The sequence below is a fragment of the Mustelus asterias genome, chromosome 14 (assembly GCF_964213995.1).
Source record: "Mustelus asterias chromosome 14, sMusAst1.hap1.1, whole genome shotgun sequence".
NCBI classification, from domain to species: domain Eukaryota; kingdom Metazoa; phylum Chordata; class Chondrichthyes; order Carcharhiniformes; family Triakidae; genus Mustelus; species Mustelus asterias.
The window spans coordinates 32,381,956-32,399,363 of NC_135814.1; the positions used below are offsets into that span (position 1 = coordinate 32,381,956).

Genomic DNA, 17,408 nt, shown 5'->3' on the forward strand with positions numbered 1-17,408 from the left:
CATGATTGAATGGTGGAGCCGACTCTATAGGCCAAATGGCCTAAGTCTGCTCATATGTCTTGTGGTCTTATGGTCTTACTGTCTGTGCTACTGCACTGCCAGAATCACAGTTCACAGAATTTCTGCTGTGAATTATTCCTAATACTGACCTCAGCCTAGGTCCTGGGAATGAAGTAATTAGCATGAAGGTTGAATGTCAATCTCCCTGTTCTGTAGGAGAAGGACAAGGATTTTTGGGTCCCATTCCATCCAGATTGCCAGAGAGGTATAATAGCTTTGATTTTACCCTTTCTACATATAGTTGACTCTCATACCCCTCTGAAATGGCCAACATGAATGATTATTTGCACACTCAGTTGGACAAATAATAGCTCATAAACACATTCCCACCATCATCTTCTCGGGGCATTTAGGGATGGGCAAGAAATGTGCCCTTGCCAATATTATCTACAACCTGAAAAGAAGCTTTTAAAATTAACAATATAGCAACTGAAAGTCATTGAGGGTGAAATTAGTCAACACGAGTGATGCAAAATAGGCTCACAGCAGATTTTTATCAGATGTGGGTGTTGTTGGCTAGGCTGACATTTATTTCTCATTCCTTCTTGCCCTTCAAAAGGTGGTGATAAGCTGCCTTCTTGAACTGCTGCTGTCCATCTGGTATAGGTACACCCATAGTGCTGTTAGGAAGGAAGTTCCAGGATTTTGACCCAGTGACAGTGAGGATGGTTTGGATGGTGTGTGGTTTGGAGGGGTATATCCAGGTGATGGTGAATCTCCTGCCCTTGTCCTTCGATATGGCACTGGTCATAGATTTGGAAGGTGCTGTCTAAGGAGCCTTGGTGAGTTCCTGCAGTGCATCTTGTAGATGGTACAAACTGTTGCCACTGTGCATCAATGATGGAGGGTGTGGATGGAGTTCCAATCAAGCAGGCTGCTTTGTCCTGGATGATATCAAGCTTTTTAACTATTAGAAATGCACTCATCCAGGCAAGTGGCAGATTGGCAATCCATAGGCATAAATGGGAAATGAAATGGGCTTGCTGTAAAATGGGCTGCTAATTTGCAATCAGCCTGTTTGGCACAATGGCATTGCCAGATTTCACACCCATTAACTCTTTCTTTGATATGTGAAAATATAATTCTTACCTCCATGGGCAAAGCAGACTTTCAATTTGGGAAATTTTTCAAAGATTCCACCAAACAGCATGCAACAGATTGCTGAGGTTGTTTCAGCAGGCATACCTAAAGAAGAACTAAATTAGTAAATAGCTCTATGTTGTGGGTCACTCAATGAGTGTTGAAATTTGTGCCCCATTCCCAACTTTCCTTTCAAGGTCTATGACATTTCCGTAATCTGGGGAGGCTGAATTAGATTGTATTTAATATAAAACATTTTTTCCAACTTCTTTTATCCATATCCTGAAGATTGAATTGCATCTATACGCAACTGAAAAGGGTAATTGTAGTGAAAAATATGTTCCTCCTAAAATGAAAAGCATTTGCTTGGCAATCATTTTATGTGATAACTTGAGTGCTTTAGTTTTGTTCTTTTTATCGACCATTTTTTGCTGTTCCTTCTCTCCTAAAGGGACTGGTCCCTTGCTAGGATATAGCCTCATGGATGTTAATTAGTGTCTGGTAATTGTTTTTCATGAATCCTGATGCTTCCTGACTCAGGGGTATGGGAATCGATGTACAATCCCTGGGGCTGGTCTGGCTAAGATCAACTACTTCAGCACAAATTGAGCATCTGACGTGCGGCCTTCCAATTTTATTTGGAAGAGCTTTTCCAGCGTTTTCTGTTTTGATTTTAATTTTGTTTTCACGCGATTACTGTATTGTAAATTCCTGACTCTTGCTGCTTCACTCTGGAAAATGGGATAGCGCCTGCCATCAATTTTAAAATTAGCATTTAAAAAAATTGTTTACAGCAATGTCTATTTTCTCATTAGGTAATTCTTCAATAATAGAAAATTAAGTTCGAAGTTGTAACACAATTTCCAGTTATTTTGGCAGCCTGATGACAGTGTTGTAATTACACTATCTGATCAGCAGGTTGAGTATTGAGTAGAGCAGCGCTGCCTTCTACAAGCGAGTACAGTGATCATGGTTTAAAACCACGAGAGATGAGCAGTGAGGGCACTGGTAAGCATAGTTTCAGTTCAGGTAATACAGATATTAATGTAGGAAGCCCAGGTCAAAAGAAGGCTGCGTGTCGCTCCATGAGTCCAATTTAACATAAATGGTACACACCTATGTTTCTAATACTTCCAGTTTGTATATTTGGTTCAAAGAAATGCTTTGTACAGTTAAAGGCAAAATACTGCGGATGCTGGAATCTGAAACAAAAACAGAAAATGCTGGAAAATCTCAGCAGGTCTGACACAGCATCCGTGGAAAGAGAATAGAGCCAATGTTTTCAGACCTGCTGAGATTTTCCAGCATTTTCTGTTTTTGCTTTGAATTGTTGTCTGTTTTACAAGATAGGCTTGTGAAGTCAGTTCACCTTTAATGCTATTTTTAGAAAACCCTTAGTTTTGTGGACATTTGTTCTGCATTCACACAGGCACTTCTTTCAAAATAGCGACCATTACCTCTGCACTCAATCTGCTGATTACAATGTAACAATATTGATTTCTCTAAAAAATTAAAGCAGCTTTGTGCTGAGTATAATGCCACAAGTACTAATCTTGGTAACAAACCACATCGATACAATCATCAGACCACATTATGGGAGCAAGTCAGTTACTTTGCTTCTGTTGTGGGAACACATTCCATCTCTGAGACCTCAGTTTGTGATGTGTTTACATCTCTCAGCACCAACCTTCCATGCCATGGCTACAGACATGATCCTTTTTCCACACAGTTGAGGGACCAAAGCAAAGAAAACATATTTTCAAATATCAGCACGGGGATTTTGTGTGGGCACGTCACTCGTATAGATTTGCACCACATCAATAACCACAGGGTATCCTTTGTCTGAAATATTTCCATTGCAAATGAGAAAGGTCTGTGCATTGTTTGGAAAAACGTCCTCTTCTTGAGTTTCTTGCCCGAAGGCAGGTGCATGCCGATTATTTGCCAAAATACAGCAAATGGTGTGATTTTGTTACAACCAGTAGGGTGTGGAGGCAGGGCCCAAATCTGTCTCAGCCAGAATGTGATCAAACCTTGTGCTCTTGGCGTGAGTTAATCAACACACTAGGTCTCCTGCCAACTGGAGAAAAATGGCCCCTGTTTGGAAAATATCAGCATGCATATTGCTAGCAACTTCTGGATATATTTTACGTAATTATACATGACATTTCCTTAAAAAAAACCTACACAGAGGTAATCTGAGAAGTAAAATGAAACAGGGAGGCCCTCTGCTCCTGAAATACGTCTGCTGCAATTTCTCTCCTGGGATCGTAATCCAGTTGCTGGAAGCACAGCTTTTAAACAGGCAGAGAGCACATGACCAAGTACTCCCAAGATATTGCTGTGTTTTCACCCACTTACCACCTTTTAAATTACCCATAACTTAACGTTGCTGTCACTGAGCCTGTATGGTGCCAGAGAGGTGGGAATAGATTGAGAAGGCGAAAAGACCCACAGAAGCGCAACTCTGAAACACTGACTTGGCTGAGAGTCACTTCCACTACTTTCGAATTGCAGTTTCTGAACATTAACAGGGAACGGTTTTCTGAAAAAAACAACAAAATACTGCAGATGCAGGAAATCTGAAATAGAAACAAAAGCTGCGGGAAAACTCAGTAGGTCAGGCAGCATCTGTAGAGAGAAAGAGAGCTAATGTTTGATGTCAAGATGACCTTTCATCAGAACAGGTTTCTGCAACTTGCCAGGCCTTTTAGGGCGCTCTAAGTCAGTTGGATCATACAGCTGGAAAATCGATAAGGAATGAAACCGGACGGACCACCCGGCATCGACTTAAGCAAACTCAGCCCTGCTGACCTGGGAAGGTCCTCCATTCTAACGTCTGGAGTCTTGTGCCAAAATTGAGAGAGTTGTCCCACATATTAGCTAAGCAACAACCTGACATAGTCATGGTCACAGAATCACATGTTACAGATAATGCCCCTAACACCACAGTCACCATCCCTAGGTATTTGTCCTATTTCTTGTATACAGAACATACCTGGGCAATTTTCCACATTGTTGGGTAGCTGCTGGAGCTGTAGCTGTACAGGAACAGCTTAGCTAGGGGCACGGAAAATTCTGGAGCACAAGTCTTCAATACTATTGCCGGAATGTTGTCAGGGCCCTGTTTGACCTGATGCCATGAGACTTCATGGGGTCTGGAGTTGATGTTGAGGACTCCCAGGGCAGCTCCCTCCCGACCGTATACCACTGTGCTTCCATCTCCTCTGGGTCTGTCCTGTCGGTGGAACCAGGGAAGGTGACTGTGGCCAATTACCACCCCATCAGTCTATTCTTCATCATCAGTAAAGTGACAGAAGGGGTCATCAACAGTGCTATTAAGCAGCATTTGCTCAGCAATAACCTGTTCGTTAATGCTCAGTTGAGGCTCACTCTGCTCCTGACCTCATTACAGCCTTAGTTCAAATATCGAGAAAAGAATTGAATTCCAGAGGAGAGATGAGAGTGGCTGAGCATTTGACCGAATATGGCATCAAGGAGCTCTTGCAAAACTAGAGTCAATGGGAATCGGGGGAAAACTCTCCACTTGCTGGAGTCATACCCAAATTGAGAGAGTAAATGAAATTGGTTGTCATCATTGAAGGTCAATTGTCTCAGCTCCAGGACATCACTGCAGGTGTTCCTCAGGGTAGTGTCCTAGGCCCAACCATCGTCAGATGCTTCATCAATGACCTTCCTTCCATCATGAAGTCAGAAGTGCGGACATTCGCTGCACAATGCTCAACACCATTCATGACTCATTACATAATGAGGCAGTCCATGTCAACACATAGTAGGACCCGGACAGTATCCAGGCTTGGGTTGACAAGTGGCAAGTAACATTCAGCTACACAACTACCAGGCAATGATCACCTTCAACAAGAGAAAACCTAAGCATTGCCCCTTGACATTCAATGGCATTACCATCACTGAATCCTTCACTATCAACATTCTGGGGTTACCATTGACCAGAAACTGAACTGGACTAGCCATAAAAATATGATGGCAACAAGAGCAGGTCAGAGGCTAGGAATCCCATGGCAAGTAACTCACTCCCTGACTCTCCAAAGTTTGTCCACCATCTACAATGCACAAGTCAGGTGTTTGATGGAATACTCTCCAATTGCCTGGATGAGCAGCTCCAATAACATTCAAGAACCTTGATATCATCCAAGACAAAGCAGCCCACTTGATTGGCCCCATCCACATTCACTTTCTCCACCTTCAATGCACAGAGATAGCCCTGTGTACCATTTACATGATGCGCTGCAGGAACTCACTAAGACTCCTCTAACAGTCCCTGCCAAACCTGTGACCACTACCATCCAGAAGGACAAGGGCAGCAGACACATGGGAACACCACTACCTGAATGTTCCCCTCCAAGCTACACATTATCCTGACTTGGAAATATTGCTGTTCCTTCACTGTCACAGGATGAAAATTCTAGAAATCTCTCCCCAATGACACTGTGCGCATACCTACAGCACATGGACTTCAACGGTTTAAGAGGGCTGCTCATTACCATCTTCACAAGGGCATTTAGGGATGGGCAATATATTCTGGCCTAGCTATAAATTCTGGCCTAGCAAATGATTTCCACATCCCATGAATGAATTAAAAAATAATAATGGAGGTCCCTCTGGGGATTTTATTGTTAATATACTTTGACGAAGAAGGTAATGAGTTCTTGGGGAAGAAAAGCCTGTGGAGAGTAGAGAAACATGTACACCAGCAACACCTGGGCTGATGGCATCCATGCCAATATGAGGACATATCAGTATTTTTCCTCCAGGCAGTATTTGAGAGAAAGAAATAACCTACATTGCTACTGTACCTTTCACAATCTCAGTGCATCTCAACATCTTAACAGTTAATGGAATTTGTATTTTGAACTGTATCACTATTTACAATGCTGTTACAATATAAGGAAATATGGAACCCAATTTATGAACAAGATCCTACTAACTAAATATTAAAATACAGAAGTTTTTTTGTAACACTGGTTAGGGATAAGTATTATCCAGAACACCAAGAGAGCTTAATTTTTCTTCTTTGAAAAGCACTATGGAATATTTTATATCTACTCAAGAGGGCAAACAGGACCTTAGATTGCTCTTATAAACAATGCTGACCTTCACTGGGATATCAGCCGGGAATATGAATCAAAACTCTGGAGTTGGGTTTGAACCTATACTTTTTGACTCTGAGGCAACAGTATAGTATCTAGAAAATTCCATTGTGCATTTTGTCCACTAAGGGCTACCCACACCACTAGAACAGTAGAGGGAGTCGAGAAAAAATGGAGCAGCGGAAATCTTGTGTCACATTGTCCCAGCCTCCGGGTTCAAGTCCAGAATATCATAGAAATCATAGAAACCCTACAGTACAGAAGGAGGCCATTCGGCCCATCGAGTCTGCACCGACCACAATCCCACCCAGGCCCTACCCCCACATATTTTACCCGCTAATCCCTCTAACCTACACATCCCAGGACTCTAAGGGGCAATTTTTTAACCTGGCCAATCAACCTAACCCACACATCTTTGGACTGTGGGAGGAAACCGGAGCACCCGGAGGAAACCCATGCAGACACGAGGAGAATGTGCAAACTCCACACAGACAGTGACCCGAGCCGGGAATTGAACCCGGGACCCTGGAGCTGTGAAGCAGCAGTGCTAACCACTGTGCTACCGTGCCGCCGTGACTGACAAGGAAGGTGCATTTGTAACTCCTGACCTGTGCATTGCAGATGGTGGACAAGCTTTGGAGAGTCAGGGAGTGAGTTACTTGCCATGGGATTCCTAGCCTCTGACCTGCTCTTGTTGCCATCATATTTATATGGCTAGCCCAGTTCGGTTTCTGGTCAGTGGTAACCCCAGAATGTTGATAGTGAAGGATTCAGTGATGGTAATGCCATTGAATGTCAAGGGGCAATGCTTAGGTTTCCTCTTGTTTGGAGGCACGGTAGCACAGTGGTTAGCACTGCTGCTTCACAGCTCCAGGGACCTGGGTTCGATTCCCGGCTTGGGTCACTGTCTGTGTGGAGTTTGCACATTCTCCTCGTGTCTGCGTGGGTTTCCTCCGGGTGCTCCGGTTTCCTCCCACAGTCCAAAGATGTGCGAGTTAGGTTGATTGGCCATGCTAAAAAATTGCCCTTTAGTGTCCTGGGATGTGTAGATTAGAGGGATTAGCGGGTAAAATATGTAGGTATATGGGGGTAGGGCCTGGGTGGGATTGTGGTCGGTGCAGACTCGATGGGCCGAATGGCCTCTTTCTGTGCTGTAGGGTTTCTATGATTTCTATGATTTCTAAGGTGATCATTGCCTAGCAGTTGTGTAGCTGAATGTTACTTGCCACTTGTCAACCCAAGTTGAATATCAATCTATAAATCCTCCCATCACATGCCAATAGCAGGTAGTAAGAGCAAGAGAAATTCTTGGTTAGTCATGAGATGGAAAGTAAATTGGAGCCTCTATCGTCACTACACTCTGGACTAGAGTGTACAGAAAGTACTCAGACTCCTTGGGGATCTGTGTGGTTATTGTAGTTCAGATTGGTGTCAACACATGGGCTGGAATTTTACTGGCATGCCTGCCCCAATTCCGGGGTTAGGTGAGGCTCGGAGAACGGCATTCTCCGTTGGCCTCGGACAGGATTGTACAAACCTCAGGTGGATGTTCCGGTAAAATTCTGCCCATGGGGTTCACTCCCTGTCCTGACTGGGGTGGATTCAAAATCTGTCTCCTTTCCCTAGCCAGGGTGGAGATTGCAGTGCTGTGGGTTGGACTTGCCTTTGGGCAGAGAACTGAAGTAGAAGAAGTTTTAATAGTATGTGCAGCTTTGAATCTGAAAATTCCTTTCTTCCCAAGAACTTTACAATGGCAACAGAATACGGAAAACATTGCTTTCAGGTGTGCAACTTTTGGAAAGTGTTTGTCTGCTTTCTGCAGATAGCATTTTAAATTGGAGTTTTAGGGATTGACACTATAATCTGTTGTTCGAGTCATACATGTGGCACTCCAGCTCAGGATTAGCAACAATGAAACCTGCACAGTCTATTATCCATCCAAAGAAACAGAAGTAAATCCCAGAGAAGATTTCCTTTGCTATACTGCAGATCAAGATGGTGTTGCCTATGTGCAATCTGATATATTTTGAAGTGATACCTCACATTGGCTGCGACATATTGAAGGCACGTTGGTAGGCTTTTTTTTATCACGGATGACAATAGAAAAAAGGCCTTATTCCTCCACAAAGGTGAAAAATTGGAAGATATTTTTGAGACCTATACATCAAAACCAACAACAATTCAGCTAAAATACAACGGCAAGCTATTTCACGCCTAAGAAAAATACAATCCACAAACAATTGTCTTCTGATGCACTAATTAAGAAACATACAAGACAACTGACCGATGCTGCATGAAATCGAGGCAACAAACCACCAAATGTGATTTTCGTGAAGTTCAACATGTTGAACGGGAAATCAAAGCACAAACAATCAAAGGTTGTCTCTTTAGGCAATTGTTCCAAAAAACACTTGAGAAAGACAGAAAGTTGTCAGAGCTGTGGGAGTTAGCAAGATTGCTATCGTTTTCAGAGTCCAGAGCTACTGAAGTTGAGGCTGCCAACTATAACTCTCACCCTCCCACTTCAACACCTGTGAACATTGTTCATCGCTCACGTGCCAGGAAACCATCTGTAAAGCAACAGCAGCAGTATCACAGAGTTGCAACTTGTTCAAATGATGTTTCCATTGGTGTTTATCCACACTGAACAGATTGCCCTGCTCCTGGCAAACAATGTAAAACCTGTGGGAACCTCAATCACTTTTATCGTATTTGTTGCTCATCAGCAAAATCTATTACTAAGACCGATACCCTGTATCCATACCACAGCATAAGGGTCAGAGAATATAGCCAAAATAGAGGTGGAAGATGCTGAATATGCTTTTGTGCTCTCTTTTGGGCATAGCAACCAACTATGTGTGACAGTGACCATTAGCTACATGGACATAGATGCTCTCAAAGACACAGAAGCATCTGTTAGTGTCATGGGTAACAGAACATTCAGCAACATTCATTGTCCCATTTTCTGCAAACCAGGGAACACAAAAATTTCTCTTACAACTGTGGCAAATCACTGAAACCTCTTGGGACTTTTGAAACACCAGATAGTACTCTATGTCATATCTGGAGAATGTGACAAGCTTATCTGTTTTCACACAGTAACAGATTTGCACATGATTGCCGTCATATATGTCATTCCTACGCGTCCCAACAATATCCTCAAATTGCATGCGAACTGCTTCACTGGTATTGGCAAACTGAAAGGTGTCACATACAAGTTCCATGTAGACCCTAATGTGCCCTCAGCCATGCATCAACAATGATGAATGCCATTCCATGTTAGAAGGCAGACAGGGAAGGAGCTTGTGTATTGACAGCTATAGAATCACAAAACTGGAAAGTAATGAAGGGAGTGGTGGGAGTGTGGAATGAGCTGCCGGATAAAGTGGTAAATGCGGGGTCACTTTTAACATTTAAGAAAAACTTGGACGGGTTCATGGATGAGAGGGGTGTGGAGGGATATGGTCCAAGTGCAGGTCAGTGGGACTAGGCATAAAATGGTTCAGCACAGACAAGAAGGGCCAAAAGGCCTGTTTCTGAGCTGTAATTTTCTATGGTTCTATGGTTCTATGGAGTGTCTACAAATGAAACCACACACACATTATCAGGGCCCTTAACCTCTATTCCCCAAAGTGGGTGTCTGTGGGGTGTGACTGGGGAGTTGGGGGGGGAGGGGTGCAGCAAAGATGTGTTGGGGAAACCTCCTATTCCCAGAAGCCATAGTTGTACGACAATTACCCAGGAAAGTTTAAACTTCCACTGCGCAATTTCCCTACAGTGGGAACCATCTGAGAACGTGTTATGAATTGCTGTCTTACAGTAATAGTTACCAGAAAAATTTAGAATAATGAAAACCACTTCCAACTTCTGGGTAACTATGATACTGACCCCTCCCCCAAAGTCCCCCCACTCCCCTGACTGTGCTTCGCAGCCCCTGACTACAGCCCCACTCCCAACTGAGGACCTCCACACTTCTACACTTCCCTTTGCTTTTGCTTGAGCAGATAAAGCAATTGACTCTCGGCATACTCTTCAGAATATTATCCCTTTCACAGCCTTTTTGGGTAATTTTGCTGAGGCAATGGTTGGAATGTGATTTCCAATATTGCTGAAGGTTTATGAACTTGAGATGCTGTTTTCTGGTAACTATTACTGTAGAGATGGTGGTGAGCTGCCTTCTTAAATGTTTGCCGTTCATGTGATGTGGGTGGTGCCATTAGGGAAGGAGTTCTAGGATTTTGACCCAGCAACAGCGAAGGGACGGTGATATAATTCCAAGTCAGGATGGTGTTTGGCTTGGAGGGGAACTTGCAGGTTGTGATGTACTGACACATTTTCTGCCCCTGTCCTTCTTGCTGGTAGAGGTTGTGGGTTTGGAAGGTTTGGAATTTTCCATTGAGTGTTACATACAATGTGAGTGTGGTCTGCATGGCTCCCCCGCTCTAATTTCTCCTCCCTCTCCAAAGCAGCACGCTGAGAATAGAAATGAGTTTATGGAGTTTACAGAATTACAGGATTAGTGTTACCTATTGCTCAATACGCTGGGGATTGTGTGCAGATCTCTGTATTAATACTAACCTACAAGCCATGGAAGCCAGTACTTGGACATTCTCCCATCCGTCTTCATATCCCATGGGTGTACAAATATGGCACATTTTAGTTTTTCTGCAGCCTTAAAGGAAAAGCAATGAGATGTGCTCAGTGTTCCAATTAATACTGAAATGTCAAAAAATGGTGCATAATTTTCTCATTTATCAGTTCTACGCACAGGGTAAAACTGTTCACTCGGCAACCTGATGCCATTTGCCCAGTAATAATGCGTACATATATTTTGGATTACAACATAGTAGGATCAGAAAATTTGTTTCCAACATATCTCCTCCGTAGTGACAATGATACAGAGCTTTACATGAGACACATAAGAAGACTGGATAGTCGAGATAGAAAAAAATCAGTTTAGCGGAGCTGCCAAGTTTGGAAAAATTGAGCTACCAAGACAATCCCATTTGTGGATCTTGGGAAGGATGTGGAATTACGCTGTTGAGGTTGGGGATCTATGAGGTTGGAAGCCACTGAAGGAAGATCTCCAGAGGAAAAGAAGTCAGTGATGGTCTTGGAAATGATTGTTTGCTGTTAAGTGGTGGGGTCATTGTCCAGGGAGCAATAGAGGAAGAACCAGAGAGTTGGCATTTGGCCTCCCCTTGGTAGAGGTTGATTCCCCAAGCAACAACAATCCACCACTCCTGTCAGCAGGTTGGATGACATTGTTAGGTTTGGACCTAAAGGAATGAAGTGCAGGGAGTTCTGAGGGAGATAGGTTAGAGTGAGTGAAGGGAGCAAAGAAATTGGGATGATTGATATCACGCCAGTAGTTCTTAATAAAAAGATCTACATGGTAAGAGGCCAGAGGGCGGGGTCCAGGTCTTTTATTTTACTATCCAATTCAACTGTAGATTATGTGAAATGTCCACATCTATCACGCTTACTAAACCAAGGAATAATCTTATAGAAATTTGCATTCTGTCACCAGCAACATGTCTGTGGCCAAACGGGCCATCTAAAATGGCGATTTGTTAAGCACTCTGGGACAATTGGGCAAGAACTAAAATGACAGACTGCAGCCTAAAAGACAGAGATAAACAGGCTGCAACCCAGACGAATGAATACACAGGATATGGGTCATCTCCAGGACAATAGAGACTTTCTGGTCAAACTGGGTTGTTTACCAGACATAGGGGCACCGTAACCCCTTATTTGGGAGGGAGGTGTGCATTCTACGTGCCCCCAGCACCTACAGACATGGCCGTTGGGGACACACCCAGAGATTGGTGTGGCAGTACCCGATTGGGCTTTATCGATCAGGGTGATCAAGTCCTGATTGATTGATTGGCAATGGCCAAAAGGGGCGCGAAACCCAACGGGCTATAAAGGGTGCTGCGCAACCAAGGATCTCTCTCTCTCCCTGACCCCACGAATGAGCTACAACGACGGTGACCACCGCCAGCAACGGCCAACACAAGGAAAGCCACCACACCCGAGAAGGAAGGAAGACCAGAACCAGAGTGCCAGACGAGACCAAAGGACCAGACTACGCAGAGGACGACCAAGACCAGCGCACAGATAAAGGCCAATATCTGCTTGGGTACTTGCCAGTCACGCAAAGTTAAGTCAAGGTCATGTATTGGACTTGAACTTTAGTATTTCTGTAAGATAACTTATTGTTGGTTGGGTGGGTGATTATTGATTGTGTGTTCTAAATAAATATTGGTTGTACTAACAAGACGTCTACTCGCAGTTATTTGTCCATCGTACAAGGGTTAAAACAGACTGTGCGGCAGGCACAACATGTCTATGTTGAGTTGGTTAACAGGTATTTGACAGCAGTTTAAGATAACTTGCTTTCTGATTTTTCTCCCCCTCAGGAGTATATCTTGTCTCTATCCTGAGCTGCAGCTATAAATGTTATGTAACTAGACTGAAATTTTGGACTGGATTTTAAGCCCCAATGAGGGTGAGCACAGAGGTCAGTGGGCATTTCGTGCTGCCGGTTGGTTTGCTGGGATTGTCCTGCCCCTGAACCATTTTCCTGGCAATGCAGTGGCAGTGGGAGGGGGTGGGGCAAAGCTGTTGGAGGAGTTGACGGTGGAGAGATGGTAGCACAGTAACAATTTAATGCTCTTGAAAGGCTTATTAAGACCTATTGTTGGAGGCCAACGGAATTTTCCAGAGGTATCAGGGACTAGGCCAGCTGTCTGTAGGCAGCCTCCCAGTAGCAGACCAGCAGACCAGCACTCCTTTGAGGGCCTCCCCACCTACTTGACTTCAGCTACAGCTGCAGGCTACCCTGTGGAGGGGATGCCCCTTCACAATGGTGGTCAATTAAAAGCTGCTATGGACATTTTTTATTTTAAAGTTTAAAATCTAGGAGAGAGGGCACCTCAAAATAATGGAAGTGCCTTCATAAAATCCGTGTAGTGCAAAAGGAAGCCATTCAGCCCATCGGGCCTGCACCGACAACAATCCCACCCAGGCCCTATCCCACGTATTTATCCTATTAATTCCCCTGACACTAAGGGTGTGGTGAACCACTGTTACTACATGTATGTGCCTGGACACACCCATGCTGCACCTGGCCCGAGACTCCTCCCTTTCTATCTGAGACCCCTCCCTTTCCACCCAGAGTGGGGTATAAAGGTGATGGTCCCTCCTCCTCGCCTCAGTCTAGACCAGGTCAGCTACAAGGGTGTGCTCCTGTTCTCTGTGAATAAAAGCCTATTAGTTTCCCTCACTCACTGGAGTCTTCGCGTCGTAATTGATAGTGCATCAAAGGGGCAATTTAGCATGGCCAATCTGCCTAACCTGCACGTCTTTGGAGTGTGGGAGGAACCTAGAGCACCCTTCTCTCTTAGTGACTTGAAAAGGTAGTCTGCTGCTTCTTCAGTGCCTAAGGGACTCTTATTGGCCCTCCAGCTTTTAAAAAAATATTTTACAGATAAGTGAACCAATATGGAGACAGAAGTGTGTCACCAAGGAAGATGGGATAGCCTGCATATTGTCCTTAACTGGACAATGAGCCTGTCCTTTGGCCATTAACTGGCCAATTTGAGGAAAGTCACAACATCCAGGCGACTGTTCCCACACATTGCAGACCTCTGACCTCCCCATTCAACTCTGCGTTAGCGGCCTGCCCACTGTTAACAAAACAGTCATGAATATAAAAAAAATATTGCCAATTCCTTTAAACTCAGTATTTTTCCCTTCTGTGCATTTACATATATTTCTAAACTAATTCTGCATGTGGCACTTTCAACATTTATTTTAGAAACCTGACAAGGTGTAAATAATTTGAAAATATATTAGTGCTTACAGCATACACTGGATAAAGTTCTGGGCAATTCAGATCCCAATCGTTGATATGGGAGCCAATTTGAATTCCCGGAAATCTTAACTCTCTGACACAACGATGCATTTCCTGAACAGCGAGCTCCGGGTCCTGCATGGGCAGAGTGCCAAGACCAACAAATCTTGTTGGGTGTTTACGCACTGTGGCTGCAAGGTCATCATTCAAAATATGGCACAGATCCATGGTGTCCTTGGGTTTTGCCTATCAAAAAAAACAAAAATAACAGTCTTACATTTAACACAGATGGCTGAGTTTTCTGCAAGGTGCTGTGTTCAGGGGGGGTGCAATGCCCAAGCCTCTCACTGTACAGGGGACTGTGTCCAGGGTGGGTGCAATGCTCAAGGCTCTCACTCAATGAGGGGAAATGCTCGCAGGCAGGGGGTGTGCATGGCAGTACAGCGCACTGTGTGCGATGTCCGGCTCAGTGGGGGATCAGGAGTGAGGCAGGGGATGTGCATGTCAGTACAGTGCTCTGTGTGTGAAGTGGTGGTGGTGGTGGGGGGAATAGGGAGATCAGGAGGCCAGCGATGTCCGGGTCAGCAGGCATGGGGAGGCCAATGATGCCTGGGTCAGCGGGGGATGGGGAGAGCAGGAGTCCAGCAAACCTTTTGTGGGGGGGAAGGGGGTGAGCAGCCAGCAATGTCTGTGAGGAGTTGAGGCTAGCGGTAAAGCCAGCAATGTCCGTAGGGGAGTGAGAGGCCAGTGATTCCAATGCTGGGAGGATTTGTTTAGCGATCTCCCAGAGATGTGTGCATGCGCGGGGACCCACTCAGCGCTCTGATTTCAGCCTCTCCAGCGGGAATAGGCCCTGCCCGCCGCTTTTCAGAGTGATTCATGTTAGCAACCTCTGCAGTGCACAGAATGTGGGAGATTTATTTTGAAACTCCTACTGAAAGAAAAAGCGCAATTTACTCCGGTTTTCACGCGAATTCGACAGTTAGAATCTTTTTGGGAGAATCTCCTGCACCCCCCCCCCACACCTTTAGCCTCAGGTCCCTTGTTGATCCTGGGCCTCTGGTGGGTGCATTGCAGGCAGCTAACACTGCTTCCAGTGGGGCTGCCTATAATGAGGAGCAGCTCCTGGTGGGTGGCATTTCTGTCCCCAGGGTCCTTAATACCAGGAGGGTCCAATGGTGGCCACGTAAATGTAAATGCCCATTAGGGTGCTTAATGGACACGTGTTGGGAATTTCCCAGTGAAGGTGATGTGGTGCTCACGCTGGTTCTCCAGCTGATGGGGTGAGATCCCCGCGCCTGAATTAAATTCCACCTATTTTTCCACCTAGGCAGGAGGGGCCAAGTGGCCTACTCCTTCTCCTAATTCATATGTTCACATGTTCATGTGCTACATTATGTTTGTTTGGCTGTTTAAATGACCAAAGGGTTGATTTTATAAATCTTAAATTATTTCACCAATCTTCATTTATGCCTTTTTTATCTCTGGACCGCAATGCCCCCCCCCCGCCTCCCCCCACCCCCCCACCCCCCCCCCCCCCCCCCCCCCCCCCCCCAAGCTGGTCTTTCATCTTACATTCTGTGTAAACTTCAGCTCATCCAAAATTCTGCACCCTTACTTGCATCAATTTCCATTCACTCGTCATCCAATGCTTGCTGACCTGCATTGGCCCTCAGTACAGAAATATCCCAATGTTAAAATTTTCACCTTTCTTTCAAATCCCTCCCTGGCCTTGTACCTCATTATCTTTGTAACCACCTCAAGCCCTACAACTCTCTGTGATCTCTGTGCTCCTCCCATTCTGGCCTCTTACACATTACCAATTTTAATTACTCCACCTTTTGCCAGCCATGCCTTTGATTGTCTTGGCCCTAATCTCTGGAATTCCTTCCTTAAATCTCTCCGCCTCTCGCTCTCTCTCCTCCCTTTCGCATTCCTTTAAACCTATCTCTTTGATTGAACTTTACGTCACCTGTCCTAATATCTCCTTATGTGACTCAATGTCAAATTTTGTTTGAAAATGCTCCTGTCCTGTGTTAACATGATTTATAAAATTGCTGTTGTCAGGACAGTTCCTACCAATTCTCGAAGTCTCTCCATTTTTTTTCTTCTTTTTCTTTGAAGTCTATACCTCTGATGCATTTTTAAATAAAATTGTGTGAACCATTCCTTTCTTGTGCTTTACTAGAACCTTCCTGTTCCTTCTCTGTTTTAGAGTCCTGCTTGTCATCTGATTCTGAGACTCTTTTGGCTTCCTCATCTTCACCATGCTGCAGAGTGAAAGGAAGACGATTGAAGCAGCAAAAGAAGAGAAGGGCAGAGAAAGAGAATGGTGAGGGAGAAAAAAAAAGAGGTGAATTAGGAGACTGAAACATAAGGTGTCCTCATCTGAGGAAGGATGTCCTTGCTATAGAGGGAGTACAGCGAAGGTTTACCATGCTGATTCCTGGGATGACAGCTCTGTCATATGAGGAGAGACAAAGTCAGTTAGGATTATATTCACTGGAGTTTAGAAGAATGAGAGGGGATCTCATAGAAACTTATAAAATTCTAACAGGGTTAGACAGGGTAGATTCAGAAAGAATGTTCCCAATGGTGGAGGAGTCCAGAACTAGGGGTCATAGTTTGAGGATAAGGGGTAAACCTTTTAGAACTGAAGTGAGGAGGCCAAAACATTGTCTGATTTCAAAAAAAAAATTAGATATAGCTCTTGGGGCTAAAGTGATCAAGGGATATGGGAGGAATGGGGGGGGATAAGGATGTTGAATTCGATGATTTCAAAGCAGGCACGTAGGGCCGAATGGCCTACTCCTGCTTCTAGTTTCTATGTTTCTACATTTTTAAGAGATGACCGAGAGGCAGAACAAAGTGAGTAGGAACAGAGAATCAGAGGAAGGAGCGAGAGACCGATGTTTCTCTCCATTCCAACATGGGCTACACTTCATTGGCTGTGAATTGGTTTTTGACATCTCAAGGTCATGAAAAGCAAATGCAAGTTTCTTAAAGCAGATAAAAGGGAAAGATCAGAATGAGGGAGGTGAGGCGTGAAAGTAGAGAAGAGTGAAGCACACCTTTGGAAAGGGAAGTTGCGGGCAAAGAGAGACATGGAAGGGAAGGAGGAGAGCAAAGGGACAGAAATGAAAGTAGTGAGTCAAATAAGAGAAAAACAGGGTGAAGAGTGAAATGCAGAAGTGAAGGAAAGTGAGAAAATGGATGAAGGCAGCAAGAGAAGCAATAGTGGAAAAGGAAAAAGATATAACAGAAGAGTAAAGTAATAAAAA

General features: G+C 44.4%; 1 protein-coding gene across 2 annotated transcripts in view; it reads right to left on the bottom strand.

Moving 5' to 3' along the window:
* acmsd (aminocarboxymuconate semialdehyde decarboxylase) overlaps positions 1-17,408 on the bottom strand; it is a 40,258-nt gene that overhangs the window by 5,980 nt on the left and 16,870 nt on the right. For both annotated transcript variants that reach the window (XM_078228128.1, XM_078228129.1), the window contains 3 exons: positions 14,137-14,373; positions 10,848-10,941; positions 1,150-1,245 (listed from right to left, as the gene is read on the bottom strand). In XM_078228128.1, the coding sequence (XP_078084254.1) occupies positions 1,150-1,245; positions 10,848-10,941; positions 14,137-14,373 (427 nt within the window). The remainder of the gene's footprint in view (positions 1-1,149; positions 1,246-10,847; positions 10,942-14,136; positions 14,374-17,408) is intronic.